At 36.0% G+C, this 16,153-nt stretch overlaps 1 protein-coding gene across 1 annotated transcript in view; it reads left to right on the forward strand.

Annotated features, from left to right (window-relative positions):
- The first annotated feature begins 2,189 nt into the window (after positions 1–2,189).
- The window catches only part of LOC121390671, a 35,408-nt gene continuing 21,444 nt past the window's right edge, over positions 2,190–16,153 (forward strand). The window contains exons 1-6 of the mRNA XM_041522545.1: positions 2,190–2,303; positions 4,579–4,780; positions 6,527–6,651; positions 11,482–11,739; positions 12,444–12,475; positions 15,555–15,650. Of these exons, the coding sequence (XP_041378479.1) occupies positions 4,599–4,780; positions 6,527–6,651; positions 11,482–11,739; positions 12,444–12,475; positions 15,555–15,650 (693 nt within the window). The 5' untranslated portion in view covers positions 2,190–2,303; positions 4,579–4,598. The remainder of the gene's footprint in view (positions 2,304–4,578; positions 4,781–6,526; positions 6,652–11,481; positions 11,740–12,443; positions 12,476–15,554; positions 15,651–16,153) is intronic.

Here is a 16,153-nt window from a genome sequence, read left to right on the forward strand (position 1 = left end):
AGTTATTCAAGGTTTTGCCACACAGCTAAGTTTGGAGTCTAACGTCGTTTTGAATACCCGTGTTATCCCAGTTATTCAAGGTTTTGCCACACAGCTAAGTTTGGAGTCTAACGTCGTTTTGAATACCCGTGTTATCCCAGTTATTCAAGGTTTTGCCACACAGCTAAGTTTGGAGTCTAACGTCGTTTTGAATACCTGTGTTATCCCAGTTATTCAAGGTTTTGCCACACAGCTAAGTTTGGAGTCTAACGTCGTTTTGAATACCTGTGTTATCCCAGTTATTCAAGGTTTTGCCACACAGCTAAGTTTGGAGTCTAACGTCGTTTTGAATACCTGTGTTATCCCAGTTATTCAAGGTTTTGCCACACAGCTAAGTTTGGAGTCTAACGTCGTTTTGAATACCTGTGTTATCCCAGTTATTCAAGGTTTTGCCACACAGGTAAGTTTGGAGTCTAACGTCGTTTTGAATACCTGTGTTATCCCAGTTATTCAAGGTTTTGCCACACAGCTAAGTTTGGAGTCTAACGTCGTTTTGAATACCTGTGTTATCCCAGTTATTCAAGGTTTTGCCACACAGCTAAGTTTGGAGTCTAACGTCGTTTTGAATACCTGTGTTATCCCAGTTATTCAAGGTTTTGCCACACAGCTAAGTTTGGAGTCTAACGTCGTTTTGAATACCTGTGTTATCCCAGTTATTCAAGGTTTTGCCACACAGCTAAGTTTGGAGTCTAACGTCGTTTTGAATACCTGTGTTATCCCAGTTATTCAAGGTTTTGCCACACAGCTAAGTTTGGAGTCTAACGTCGTTTTGAATACCTGTGTTATCCCAGTTATTCAAGGTTTTGCCACACAGCTAAGTTTGGAGTCTAACGTCGTTTTGAATACCTGTGTTATCCCAGTTATTCAAGGTTTTGCCACACAGGTAAGTTTGGAGTCTAACGTCGTTTTGAATACCTGTGTTATCCCAGTTATTCAAGGTTTTGCCACACAGCTAAGTTTGGAGTCTAACGTCGTTTTGAATACCTGTGTTATCCCAGTTATTCAAGGTTTTGATAAATACACAGGTCCATCCACTGTCAAAATTAATCCTTACCACCGTACCAACATTTGTCATACAAATAATTAAAATGGAATCTTTTGGACTAGCCCTGACAGGATCTTTATTTTTTATCACATAGTCAACTAGGTATCTGATTTTGAGACCGTGATTTTCTCTTCTCTTTTATACATTTGTAGTACCACATTAAGATTATTTGTAATAGGGAAAGGTGCATCACTTAACAAAGTACAGATATCTAGATTCTGTGTGATAGTACAAGACCTTCCTCTAACATCAGATTTCAGCCAAGTATAGGCCTATCGCGTATATGTACAGTATCAAGTTCAAATTTGATTGGGAAAAGAAAGTGATCTGAAGGCAGAAAACTGAGCATGGTGGTATCAGGTGCCAGTTTGTGACTGTAAATGATACAACTGCAAAAACATGCACTTGGAAGTTCTACTGCATAATATGATTATTGCAATATTAAATATGTCGGTTACCAGAATATTTCTAATAGAAACCAGAGAACTAGATGACCTGGACCTTGATGTGGTTTGATTAAGATTTGAATTTCTTTATTGAATAAATACAGCATAGGCCTGATGATATAGGCTTATATATCAAAACGTTATTGAAATTAGTGGCATTAGTCTTTGGGTGATACGGGGGCGTCGGACATGGTAAGGGGCGTTTTCAAGAAATTAGTTTTTTCACGTCCGCCCTGGATCCGCGCCTGAATTCTTGGATGAAAACACCTGAAATCTTATAATTTTTAAAGAGACTGTCGTGAGTTTCTGCCATTGTAGCATTTTGATGTATGGGAAGTAGGAACTACCATACGTTTCTTAACGCGGGCGTTCGCGAAACGTTTTGTCGTAGCATTAAGAAACGGTTTGTATTTTATAAGAATGTATACATTTTTTGTTTTTTGAAGGAAAGGCCTTCGTTTCAAGACCTTATTTGTACTATCAGAGGACTAGGCCCTATTTGAAAATAATACAAACATTTTTGATGTTTCGGTCAGCCATTTTGGAAAACGTTTGGATATTACAATACCATTGCAAAGACCACGAAAACGCCCGCCGCGAACGCCCACGCTAGGAAACGCAGGGCAGCTGTATTTGCTTCGAGAAGGCACGGGCAATTTGTTTTGGTCACGTGTTAATTAATATTTCTGTGACGTCAAAAGTTAACTGCGTACGTAATCTGCTGATGGCGACAATATCAGGACTGACAGGAATTTCATTTACGTGATTATTAGGTAATATAAAAGTGTGTTTGTTTAACGACACCACTAGAGCACATTGATTTATTAATAATCGACTATTGGATGTAAGCGACCGTTCGGTTAAATGAACTATTTTTTGTGTAATCGATTGAGATTAAGAACAAAATCATTGAAAATGGCAGATGTGTCGTAGACGACAGTAACTTTTTACGCCCTTATTTTGTCTCCGAAACGGTCGGTTTGGGATCGATCTCCATCAGTGCCGTGGTATGTGCTATCCTGTCTATGGGTGGTGCATATAAAAAAATCCCTTGCTGCTAATCGAAAAGAGTAGCCCATGAAGTGGCGACAGCGGGTTTAGTCCCTCAATATCTGTGTGGTCCTTAACCATATGTCCGATGCCATATAATCATTTAATAATCTTAAATAAAATGTGTTGAGTGCGTCGTTAAATAAAACATTTCCTTTATTTTTTCCGAACACAATAAATCTAACATATTATCGTAATTGATGCATATAATGTAAATAGAATGTTTAAAAAATATATTTACATTACTTTTTTCAAACAGTCAGGTGCATTAGCAGGGTTCGAATTGTACCACGGCACAGACAGCAGTTGCTGTAGGTGTCCTCCTTACTTATGCCGTTATGCCCTGAAAATCTTACGGTGTTGATGGCAAGAAAAATGCAGTACTGCCTTACCTGGTTTGCCGCTGTGCCCTTTGGAATTTATTTTTATTATTATTATTTTTTAACCCAGCATTTTATTATTTGGAAATTACACAAAATCATTGAAAATGTAACATGAAAGGTCACATCTCGCGAAGTCGGTCTGCTTGTTGACACACGAAGTGACAGGTAAAACAAAACATGCTAAAATGCCTAGAAAAATAATGTTTATTTATTTTAACCCACCAGTACTCAAACTAAATACCAAAAATTATCATATTCATTCAACTTAGGTTTTAGTGTACATTAAACACTTCCATGTTGATTTTTTAATTTTTATAAATTTGTATATACTTTTAATAATATAGCATATCTGCAACAATGGGCATTTAAGAAAAATGTAGCATCTATGCTACATGTTATTAACTTTGTAAAATATATTAATATGGCATACATGTATATCTGTATCAAAAATAAACATCAGTCCCAGACCATAAGGTGAAACAATGTTTGTCTCAGAAATTTTATAGAAAATAAGTTGCCTTCGTGCCCCTCTTTTGAAGGAAAACTTTGCCTTCGTGCTCCTCCAATTTGCCTTGATGCCCTCATTTTTGTTATTAAACCAAAGGCAACAATTGCCGAGCCCCCCAAAATTGAAATTCGACCCCTGCATTAGTAATTTTTAGACCAAAACAATTTCAAAAGCCATTTTGCATGCATTATTTCTAGCGTTCTGAAAACTGAAACGTACATGTAATGCAGCCAGTTTATTGTTATCGTAAGGAGGTGCAAAGTGACATCATTGGATACATCAATAGAGCAATAAACATAATATAAATGTATATTATGTTTATTACTTTGCCCATATACGAGTGTATAATTTTTATTCTGATGTCATTCAAATTAAAAATTAGCAATATTATCTTCACCAAATTAAAATACTGTAAAACCGATCTGCTTACCTTGACCCATGTAAAATTAATTCCGAGTTCTATGTTGAGAAGACAACGTGGTTGGCATGTCGTTATGTTTTTATATTTTATAACTTTATACAAAGATTTAGCTCAGTCGGTTCAACTGATTGGGTTTTTTAGTTCCTACCAGTGCACTACAACTGGTCAGTTTGTTTTGTTTAACAACACCACTAGAGCACATTGATTGATTGATCATTGGCAATTAATTGGTAATTTTGACATTTAGTGTTAGAGAGGAAACCCGCTACATTTTTCTTTTGGTAGCAAGGGATCTTTTATATGCACCATTCCACACAAGATAGCACATCACGGCCTTTGATATTCCAGTCATGGTGCACTGGGTGGGACGATAAATAGCTCAATGGGCCCACTGATGGGGATCGATCCTAGACCGACAGTGCATCAGTTGAGTGCTTGGCCACTGGGCTACGTCCTGCCCCTCACAACTGGTCAAAGGCCATGGTACGTGTATATGCTTTCCTCTCTGTGGGAAAATGCATATTAAAGATCCCTTGCTGCTTATGGGAAAACTTACTGGGTTTCCTCTGATGACTACTAGTCAGAATTACCAAATGTTTGACATCCGATAATTATTTTAATCAATGTGCTCTAGTGGTTTTGTTAAACAAAACAAATTATAAAACCTTTTTAACTTCAACTTTCAGGAAATGTTTTCTGCTACAGAATGCACATTGTGTTTCTGCTGTTCAATGCATGCTTGGTAACATCACATGAGCATTTCCAGTCACCTTTCTTTCCTGGATGTGAAATTATTCATAGCGAAGTCATCACATGTACCCGGTTAACCCAACTAGATCTGCCCAATCTTGCCATATACATGCAGATGAGGCTGGCACCAAGAATTGTGTGAGTTAAACTATTATCTAGTATTGTGTGGTGATTCACTATGCAAATTTCAGATATTGATTCACAATTCCAAAATGTCGTTGCTTCTCTGTTTTCAGCTAGTCACCAACTGTCACTAATCAAAATGTTGTAAACAAAATGTTCCTTGTAAGGGCACATCCACATTTGTTTCTGGTGTCCTAGGGTGGATGAATGGAAGACTAGAGTAAAATTAATTGTTAAATTTTAACTCTAAAATATGGCTTTTAAGTTAATTGTCTCAGGCGTGTGTGCAGAGGTGGAAAAGTTTAGGGGTCAGAACCTCCCTGCTAATTAAAAGGAAATAAATTTTCTTTTTAAAATATATTTTCCTGGGTCGCATGACCCGACTATATAACCACTAAAATCTTCACTGAATCTAGAACATCCTCCTCCCTCCTCTGCATAATTTTCTGCACACACACCTGTGTGGATCCACTGGAGGCAGTAATATGATGGGAGTTATAATTATTGTATGCTGCATGTCTTCTGAACATGCACTAAAGTTTATATACTCAACCGAAAAAAAACTATGCATGCATGTTGAAATCTTGAAAAACAATTTAGTGTGCCATTTCACCAAATAGCTAATCAAGAATCACTGCTGCATGTCACATGACAGAGTGCCTTCACGACCAAGAACATTATTTTCACACTGTGGGCCAGTTGTTCAGCATGTATACACCCAATATTTCACTAGGGTATTCTCATGAGTTCACACCTTCAAAAAAACAATAAATAAAGCCTATAAAATACCATTTGAGAATGCCACGCCTATCACAAAATGACCGTCAGAGAGCAGTTGGGATGCTTGATGCTGGGCGCAGTGTCAGTGACATGGTCAGACGTTTTGGTATAGCCAGAGTCACTATACAGAGGCTGAAAAATCATTTACAGGTCACTGGATCAACCAATTATGACCACCCTCAGAGCGGATGTCCACGAGTTACGTTGGCTGCGCAGGACCAGTATATCCAAACCACTACTCTCCGGAACTGGTTTCAAGCAGCCACCATTCTTGCCCGACAGTTCCACATTCATGCTCAGACAGTCTGTGAGCTTACAACATCCGGCCATGCTGACCTGCAAGGAGACCTATTCTTACTGCCTGGCATTGTCAACTCCATCTGCAATGGAGAAATGTCCACTTTACTGATGAATCACGATTCAACTTGAGAGTTGCTGATGGGCGTATCAGAGTGTATCGCAGACGAGGCGAGAGACACCAGGACTGTTGTGTGATGGAGGTTGACAGATACGGGGGAGGCAGTCTCATGGTGTGGGTGGGAATATATGGGTGAGGTGTAACTGATCTCCATGTCATTGATGGAAACCTCACAGGTGTTCACTACCGGTACAAAATCATTGCTCCCATCGTAATTCCATACATGGCACCACATCCACACACGATGTTCCAACAAGACAATGCTCGACTGCTTGTTGCCAGAGTGTGTAATGCATTTCTGACCCTACACCATGTGGACGTGTTACCCTGACCAGCAGTGTCACCATACCTCAATCCCATAGAGCACTTGTGGGATGAACTAGGGAGATGCGTCCACAGTAGAGACCCACAACCGATAGTTCATTTTACCATTTATATATAAAAAAAAAAATTAAATGTGTTTGTGCTTTCCTACCATCTACAAAAACATTCCCACGGCCCTGGGATTGTAAAGACTTTGATTTCATAATTTAATATAACTATGATTTTTTATTTTTTTTCAGCGATTTCAGACAACTCAACATGAATTGCACGTGCACATTTTTGGACTTGTTGAAACAGATTGAACAAAATGGAGGCATTTTATTTCATTATATGTCCTGTGATTCGCGTGTAATAGAAACATGTGGTAAGATGCAAGTATATCACTGATTCAGTGTTTAGGCCACGCCCATGGGAACCAGGGTGTGTGTGTGTGTGTGTGTGTGAATATACTTTGTTTTAACCTACTCTCTTTGTTGAATAATAACCATAATTCATATAAAAATGTATTAAGTTTTAAACCCATACCAACTCGAATAACATTTTTTTTTTTTTTAAAGAAATTCAGTATCAATAAAAGTTTTGTGTTTTTTTACAAATTACCATTAAATTATATAGATTAAATTTCATTATTAATACAGGGGTGATTACAAAATGTTAGAACAGCCATGGTATGCAGCTTCTCTTGCATTGTTTCTGAAGTAATCAATAATGCAGTACAAACTACAAAGATATTAAAGATAGAAGCCCTTGTGTTAGTAAACTATAGTCTTGAAGTGCCAGTCCTCTTTATGGCAATGCAAGACAGATGAAATATCCAGTAAACGATTTTCTTGGGAGTGGCTGTCCTATAGATGAGGCACTAGATAGGGATTCATGGAATCATCCACTATTTTGCCAAATACCCATTCGACTGCATTGTGCAGAGATATGGCCCTGATCATGTATTACGATTTTGTCATTCAGATTACCTTGGATGTTCCATCAATTACCTTAAAACCGGTATCAGTAAAGAAGATTTAATCTATGCAGTTTGATGTTAATTGATAAAGATGGTTTTTTGTATTATTTACACTGTTTTTTTCCAAACAAATATTATTTGAGGTGGTATGGTTTAAAACTTAATATATTAATAAATTTTTATATGAATTTTATCTTTATTCATTATGAACTTACATGCCAGTTCATCGGTTCCCTTTTGACGGAAACAGACAGTACATAGCCTTAAACTTAATATTTTCTTCCTCAGTAATTTAAAATATAATAATGTGTGTGTGTGTGCACGCATGTGTGTCAGTTTAAGATGTGCATTGTAAATGCTACAGTAGTAGGCAACTAATAAAATAAATATCGAAAGAAAAATAGATGTGAAAAAAACTATAATTTTACCAAAATATACAATGTACTTTATTGTCATATTGTTTATTAGTAATCTTGGTGCAGTTATGTCATCATGTAAGTTTTGGTGTCACGACTTTAGATCTGACCTGTTCTTATATTTCATGTAAATTGCTTAAAGTTAAAACAATACCAATGACAATCAATTAATTGACCTTGAATAATCCCCATAGTATTGGAAAATTCCATTGTTATTTTTATATTCACGCATGTGCTCATGCAAGTTAGTGTGAATTAAAACTACAATTTAATTTAGACCGCCCATCTAAAATTGTCATAATATTTGTAACAATAAGAATGATTTTATATTTATTTTACTTTTTAGCATACGCCATCAAAATTAAATCCATTCCATTTTAGTACAATGTCAAAATTGTCCCTCAAAATTAAGTATTTTCTGTCCGACACCCAGCCACTAGACCGGCCTCGGTGGCGTCGTGGTAGGCCGTCGGTCTACAGGCTGGTAGGTACTGGGTTCGGATGGGATTTTTAATCCAGATACCGACTCCAAACCCTGAGTGAGTGCTCTGCAAGGCTCAATGGGTAGGTGTAAACCACTTGCACCGACCAGTGATCCATAACTGGTTCAACAAAGGCCATGGTTTGTGCTATCCTGCCTGTGGGAAGTGCAAATAAAAGATCCTTTGCTGCTAATCGGAAGAGTAGCCCATGTAGTGGCGACAGCGGGTTTCCTCTCAAAATCTGTGTGGTCCTTAACCATATGTCTGACGCCATATAACCGTAAATAAAATATGTTGAGTGCGTCGTTAAATAAAACATTTCTTTCTTTCTTTCTTTCCCAGCCACTAGCTGGCCTTGCCAGAGACTGGGCGTGGGATGGACGTGCCTAAACCTCTTTTGGATAATGGCACGCTAATAAAGTAAAGTAAAGTAAAGTAAAACTAGAGTATACATTTTGCTTTGTCCCAGAATAATATAAGCTAATTAAATATGATTCATTTTTACCATAACATTGAATAATGTCACAAAATAGATCTACTAGATATTATGGTGCATCCAGTCAATTCCAATAAGCTGACCACTTCAAAATTAAAAAAACACTACATAATTTAATCTCTGCAATATGTTTTGAGCTTTAATTTTAGAAAGCCTCAAACCAAACTCGCAGAAGCTCAGACTGAGTCAGGTTCTATAATGTCGTCTTCTGTCAGATCTGTAGTACGCACCAGCAAATTGCCTCAATTATAAGATACAGATTGAGTTAAAATGTTGTGTACAGCTTTATCATGTAGTGTTAAGCCTAGATCACATTATGCGATACGATACAATTCAACTATCGAGTTGAGTTGTGTAGTGTGGATTGAAAAACCAGTTGTCTGTGATTGATTTTCAGTCGGCCCAACAGCATTTCACATGACCGCATGTTCAGTTGGAGGCATCGTTTCATCTCAATTTAACCATTTTCTGAGAGAGTTATTATGGCCCTTGAACTTAGGAGATATGAAAATTAGTTTTTCAGATTTTTCACAAAGCCTCAAGATACTGAATTGAAATTTAGTGTATAGCTTTACCATGTACTGTTAAAATCAAGTTTGACTTTGATGGTGATTTACAAGAAATTCTACTTCAACATATTTGTAAGAACGAATCTGATTGGATCTCTACGAAAAAGTTCAGGTGGTAAAATCACTGATATACCGGTCGCAAATTTTCTGTCAGAAATACGTCATAACTTAAGCAAAGAACAGGGTTGTTTTGTAATGACGTCATGAAGACAATTTCTGTAGTGTTCATATTACGTACCGAAGTCGTTAAATACTGAGACGTTTTTATGTCAGAAATGAACATATTATTCTTTATTAGTCGTTATCTAATCACGAGAGCACATTAAATATGTCAAATTACACACCTACGTTAGAGCCGCTAACTGTTCGATCACCCATCATCTGTCAATGATCTGCCTAATGACGTCACGAGATGGTGACGTTTATATGCTTATTCTTACTAAAAATGTGACAATTTCCTATTTAAAATCAACCAACAAACAGTTTAATTAGAAATGTGATAACCGTACTGTGTTTTTCGATTTGCGGACGTATATCGGTGGTTTTACAGTCACAAAATTACCGAAATACGTCCGCAAATCTGAAAACACAGTAGGGTTATCCCCTAATTGTTAGGCCTGGTACTCTCAGAATGCTTGTTTCAAATAACCTTGAACAGACAAAACCGTCTTGAACCTTACTTGGGAAGTAATGGAGCACATTTTAGCTTATAGTCAGAAGACCACTCACGTGAAATGGTTGGTCATAGGATCGAACCCTCTCAATGGACAGTCTCTGACATGTACCTTTGATAATATACCACTGCCCCATGACTAGTTATATATCAAAGCCTGTGGCACATGTACTGTTCTGTCTATGGAAAAGTGCATACAAAAAAATCGCTTACTTCTAATGGAAAAATGTAGTGGGTTAATGTCTAAGACTATATCAGAATTATCCAATGTTTAACATCCAATAGCTGATGATTAATTAATCAGTGTACTCCAGTGGTGTCACTAAACCACACACAATTTAACCCTGGACTGAAATATATTCAGAATATTACTGGCTTTAGTTGTCGAAAGCCTATAAGTAACCTGTTATTATGCCCCCGTATCACGGTAGAATGTGTTATTTAATGACTCACTCAACACATTTTAATTGTGGTTATATGGCATCATGTCCTGACATCACCCAGTAGCAACGCATAACAATTATTTTATTATTCTTGGGTTAATTATGCCAGGTGTGGTAGATTAATTTGTAGTTACTTAATTTTATAACAGCAAAATATAGCAGGTATGACCTTGATAATGGATTCAGATATTCTTATATTAATTATGCAAGGTTATATGTGATATCATTAAATGCAGACGGTGAATTAAGCATGATTTTGTGATATATATAACAAATCCCAGGTTTTAGGTCAGAAGCGTAAAATTAAGAGACGGAATCCTAAAATATCTGTATTAAATAATACATAATTATACAGAACCTCACATACATTGTTTTCGCTTCCTATTTATTGCACAAGTTTATTTTGCGCAAGAATATATATACCATGAGACAGCGTAGCAAAGAAAAACAAGTGCAATAAAAAGGAAGTGAAAACAACATGTGAGGTTCTGTATTTATGACATACCTTCTTTTACTTTTTACAAATCGGTTTTTAATTTAACATCATAATACACATTCTTTAATCTATGATCAATCCTCCTTTCATGGATTTACTTAACGTTAAGAATTATACTCTGCGGAAATCTTGTGTAATGTTTCAAATACGATGTGACGTAATTTGTAAATCATACAAGACATCAGTAACAAAATGGTGCTAACGCCAGTAAAAATAAAAATGGAATTCCCCATTTAAAAGTTCCGTTCCAGATTGCACATATTTGTGACACACGATAAATTTATCACACGGTTTGAAAATGTTTTTATCACTATAGTAAGATTGAATAGGTATGTAATAGATGTAAAATATGGCAAGTGCTACAGTGATATGAAAAGAAGGAAATGGTTTATTTAACGACGCACTCAACACATTTTATTTACGGTTATATGGCGTCGGACATATGGTTAAGGACCACACAGATATTGAGAGAGGAAACCCGCTGTCGCCACTTCATGGGCTACTCTTTTTCAATTAGCAGCAAGGGATCTTTTATATGCACCATCCTACAGACAGGATAACACATACCACGACCTTTGATATACCAGTCGTGGTGCACTGGCTGGAACGAGAAATTACTGTGATATGTATATTTATTAAAATAGTTTGGTGTTTGTTACAGGAAGAGTCACAAAAGGAGAGTCGATGTCGCATCCACCAGTTTATTCATTGTATATGGGCCATGTCTTTGATATGGCTGCACCTGATCTCGATCGAGAGCTGACGCATGTGTTCGGACGACGAGCCGATGCTGTCAGAGTTCTGAGACTTGTGTCTATGAGGGATGAATATCAAAGAGCACTAGAAGAGGCCGTGGCGAGAGCTCGATCAGGTGCACGTCCTTCACTGCCCCAGTCAGCCGTGTCCAAACTAGACACACGTGAGTACACAATTACTTTGTCTTTTCTCCAGCCCAAGCAGGGACGACAGTGGTAGAGTTAGTGCTCACCTGGGGTGTGATGGGTTGCAGGATCGATCGCATTCGATGGAGTCTGGTTTTACCCAATCCCAGCCAGTGTGCCACATGGCCTCTGAGAATTAATAATGTGCGTAACCCATTTATGATTTACGCAAAAATAAATTGAGGTAATCCATGTCCTCTTTGCATAACCCATTATATGATCTTGTAAATGGGGTCCTTAATTTTGCATGAAAAAAAAATAGGTTACACAAATTTGAACGATCAATGTATGAAGGAAATGATCATTCTAGCAGTTTTTAAGAGGTTTAATTTGGTGACACAGGTAGCTGGTACATGAAAAACCTTAGCACACACTGGCCTGCCGTAGAAAATGCCCCCTTCTTTCTCTCTCTCTCTCTCTCTCTCGCTCTCTCGCTCTCTATCTCTCTCTCTCTCTCTCTCTCTCTCTCTCTCTCTCTCTCTCTCTCTCTCTCTCTCTCTCTCTCTCTCTCTCTCTCTCTCTCTCTCTCTCTCTCTCTCTCTCTCTCTCTCTCTCTCTCAACCCCCTATCCCACCCCATTGTACTGTCTCCTGTCCTTTTGTATTTTATTCTTGATTTAATATATGGTAATATAATTATGTTAACATATGTGTATTAATTCTCTTATTTTTCTTCAATTTAGAATTAGCCGATTCCAAAGTAATTGTGCAAAAGGTAAATATAAACTTAAATTGACTGACATGTGTACATATTGTTACAGTTCACCAATTTATTGATAGATTTCACCATTAGAGCCATTTGTCAGAATTGAAATTAGACCTTAGATTTAGATTATCAATGTCTTACATCTGAAGGGTTTCGGTTTATTCTGGTGTTTATATAATGCTACAAAATATATTTCTCATATTTTTAAAGATGTATATACCTTTAAGAAGTAACGGTTACTGAGTGAGATGAGCTCTAGTCGATTTCTAAGAATATTCCCCCATTTCAACGTCACAAGCTTGTTTCACTCTAGTGACTTAACTTATCCAAGTGTGTTACAAGTGTGTTCACTTTAAAAGGACATTCCTGAGTTTGCTGCAATTTTTAAGATGTTGTCGACTAACAGAGACTTTTTAACAATTGTAATTACATATCAAATATATTTTTATGCATAAAATATTAGTGGCTGTATATTAAATGTGTTTCTGATCGTTCTAATATTTGTACTTATAGATAAAATTTTATTTTATTTACTAAAATAGACAAAATCCAGTTTGGGCTTCTTACAAATATCAAGACGACCAGAAACACATTGAATATACTGACACTGATATTCTAAGCAAGAAAATATATTTAATATGTACGTTTAATCATAGAAATGTTTATTGGTCGGAAACATCTTAAAATGCTGCAAACTCAAGAAACTTAGTGTTTAAACTTGGGTCTGCAACTTTGAAGAGTTAGTATTAATAATAAGCAGGCTTCCATTTTTGAGGAAATGATATAGTGTTGACTTACCATACACTAGTACTACCGTCGATGGTGCCAATAATGGCATCCTGGCTTTGAGGCTCATTCCTTCCATAGCAGAGTTTCTGCCAAAGGTTAAAATGGGTATGGTGCTGAAATAAAATATATTATAATACGTATATGTATGATCCAAAACTATTCATAATACTAATGATATTCCAATGATAATTATAATGAAAAATTGATTGGTTAGGCTATACTATAAAAAACATCTATAATTGATTGGTTAGGCTATACTATAAAAAGCATCTATAATTGATTGGTTAGGCTATATACTATAAAAAGCATCTATAATTGATTGGTTAGGCTATATACTATAAAAAACATCTATAATTGATTGGTTAGGCTATACTATAAAAAACATCTATAATTGATTGGTTAGGCTATACTATAAAAAGCATCTATAATTGATTGGTTAGGCTATACTATAAAAAACATCTATAATTGATTGGTTAGGCTATACTATAAAAAACATCTATAATTGATTGGTTAGGCTATACTATAAAAAAGCATCTATAATTGATTGGTTATGCTATACTATAAAAAGCATCTATAATTGATTGGTTAGGCTATATACTATAAAAAACATCTATAATTGATTGGTTAGGCTATATACTATAAAAAACATCTATAATTGATTGGTTAGGCTATATACTATAAAAAACATCTATAATTGATTGGTTAGGCTATACTATAAAAAACATCTATAATTGATTGGTTAGGCTATACTATTGAATATACTATAAAAAACATCTATAATTGTTGGTTAGGCTATACTATAATGTGTACAGTATACAGTTCATCTATAATTGATTGGTTAGGCTATACTATAAAAAATTTGTCTATAATTGATTGGTTAGGCTATAGATAAAAAGCATCTAAATGAGGCATATGAATAAAAAGCGGTCTATTCTGGTGGTTAGGCTATACTATAAAAAACATATTTCTCATATTTTTTAAGATGTATATACCTTTAAGAAGTAACGGTTACTGAGTGAGATGAGCTCTAGTCGATTTCTAAGAATATTCCCCCATTTCAACGTCATAAGATTGTTTCACTCTAGTACTTAATTTATCCAAGTGTGATTGGTTAGGCTATACTATAAAAAGATCTATAATTGATTGGCTGGCTATTTTATAAGAAACATCTAACAGAGACTTTTTAACTATACTATAAAAACATATCAAATATATTGGTTATGCATAAACTATTAGTGGCTCTATAATTGATTGGTTAGGCGTTCTAATATTTGTATAGATAAAATTTATATTTTATTTACTAAAATAGACAAAAAAAATACATCTATAATTGATTGGTTAGGCTAACACATTGAATATACAGACACTGATATTCTAAGCAAGAAAATATATTTAATATGCAATGTACATCTATAATTGATTGGTTAGTTATACTATAAAAAAACATCTATAATTGATGGTAGGTTAGTATTAATAATAAGCAGGCTTCCATTTTTGAGGAAATGATATATACTATAAAAAACATCTATAACTGATTGTCGATGGTGCCATAATGGCATCCCGGCTTTGAGGCTCATTCCTTCCATAGCATAAAAAAGTTTCTGCCAAAGGTTAAAATGGGTATGGTGCTCTATAATTGATTATATTTAGGCTATACTATAAAAAATGATCTATAATTGATTGGTTAGGCTATACTATAAAATGATAATTATAATGAAAAATTGATTGGTTAGGCTATACTATAAAAAACATCTATAATTGATTGAGATGTAAAATGTTAACTAATTGTTCCTACAGGTTAGGTGGTGAAATTAAAAATGGAACTTTAAACGAAAAGAAAAAACAACAACCCCCCCCCCCCCCAAAAAAAAAAACCCCAAAAAACTGTTACTGCATGAATAGATATTAAAATTAAAATTAGTGATTTGTAGGGTCTATATAACATGACAGACAGTAGATGCAAACACATTTGGCATCATGTGCCCTTGTGTGTATATCAATGGCCATTATTCTGGATGTTTGACCAAGTGAAACTTGAATTTACAGGGAGGGGGTCAAGGGGATCTGTACCTGCCCTAGCTCATGACAAAAAATCCCTACCCACTTAGTAGTACCATGTAGCCCTCCCCCCACAAAACATCCTGGATTTGCACCTGATTTGGCTACTGATTTTCTTAACGAACTCACCAACTATTTACTAATTACTTGGGTCCAGTTTAAACCCTCTTCCACAACACCAACTTCAGGTTGATAAATTGTTATGCACTAATTAAAGAACGTTGTCATGTCTTTCTTTCAGAAATCGGCCAATGTGGTTTTGGAAAGAGAAGTATTTTATTTCTGTGTTTTACATTCAGCTGTGATGGTGATCGTTCTTGTAGTTTTGACATGCCAGGTAACTTTTGGGTTAAAGAAACCAGTTTAATACACTCCATGGTGCTGCTAAAGTGCACACCTATAAGTATTTGTGTTATATGCACTTTACAACAGACAGGACAGCACATACCATGCCCTGCCTGTCTAGGGTCTGAAATAGGAAGTCAAATATGGCCTGCTAAGAAAGAAAAAAGGCCTGCTGGAAATAATACATTACAAGGCGTAGGGATGGTTTCGGACGCTTTAGCAGGGTTTCTGCCAGAGGGTAAAATGGGTATGGCACCATACCCAAATGTTTTTGCAGATTTTCTTTTCTTAAGTAGGCCTTTTGACAAAATTAGTTATCATTACTGTATGATTTGCTTAACCCTAACCCTAAACATAACCCATTTTCTTCTGGAGGAGAGCCCCCATACCCCCTGTCGATTGCGGTTGCATTCAGCCCACACATTGTAAATATTCAATTCCATAGTGCCATACTCAAAAATGTCTTTCCGTCAGAAACTCTGATTAGTATGTGAA

The sequence above is a fragment of the Gigantopelta aegis genome, chromosome 15, assembly GCF_016097555.1.
Source record: "Gigantopelta aegis isolate Gae_Host chromosome 15, Gae_host_genome, whole genome shotgun sequence".
Taxonomy (NCBI): domain Eukaryota; kingdom Metazoa; phylum Mollusca; class Gastropoda; order Neomphalida; family Peltospiridae; genus Gigantopelta; species Gigantopelta aegis.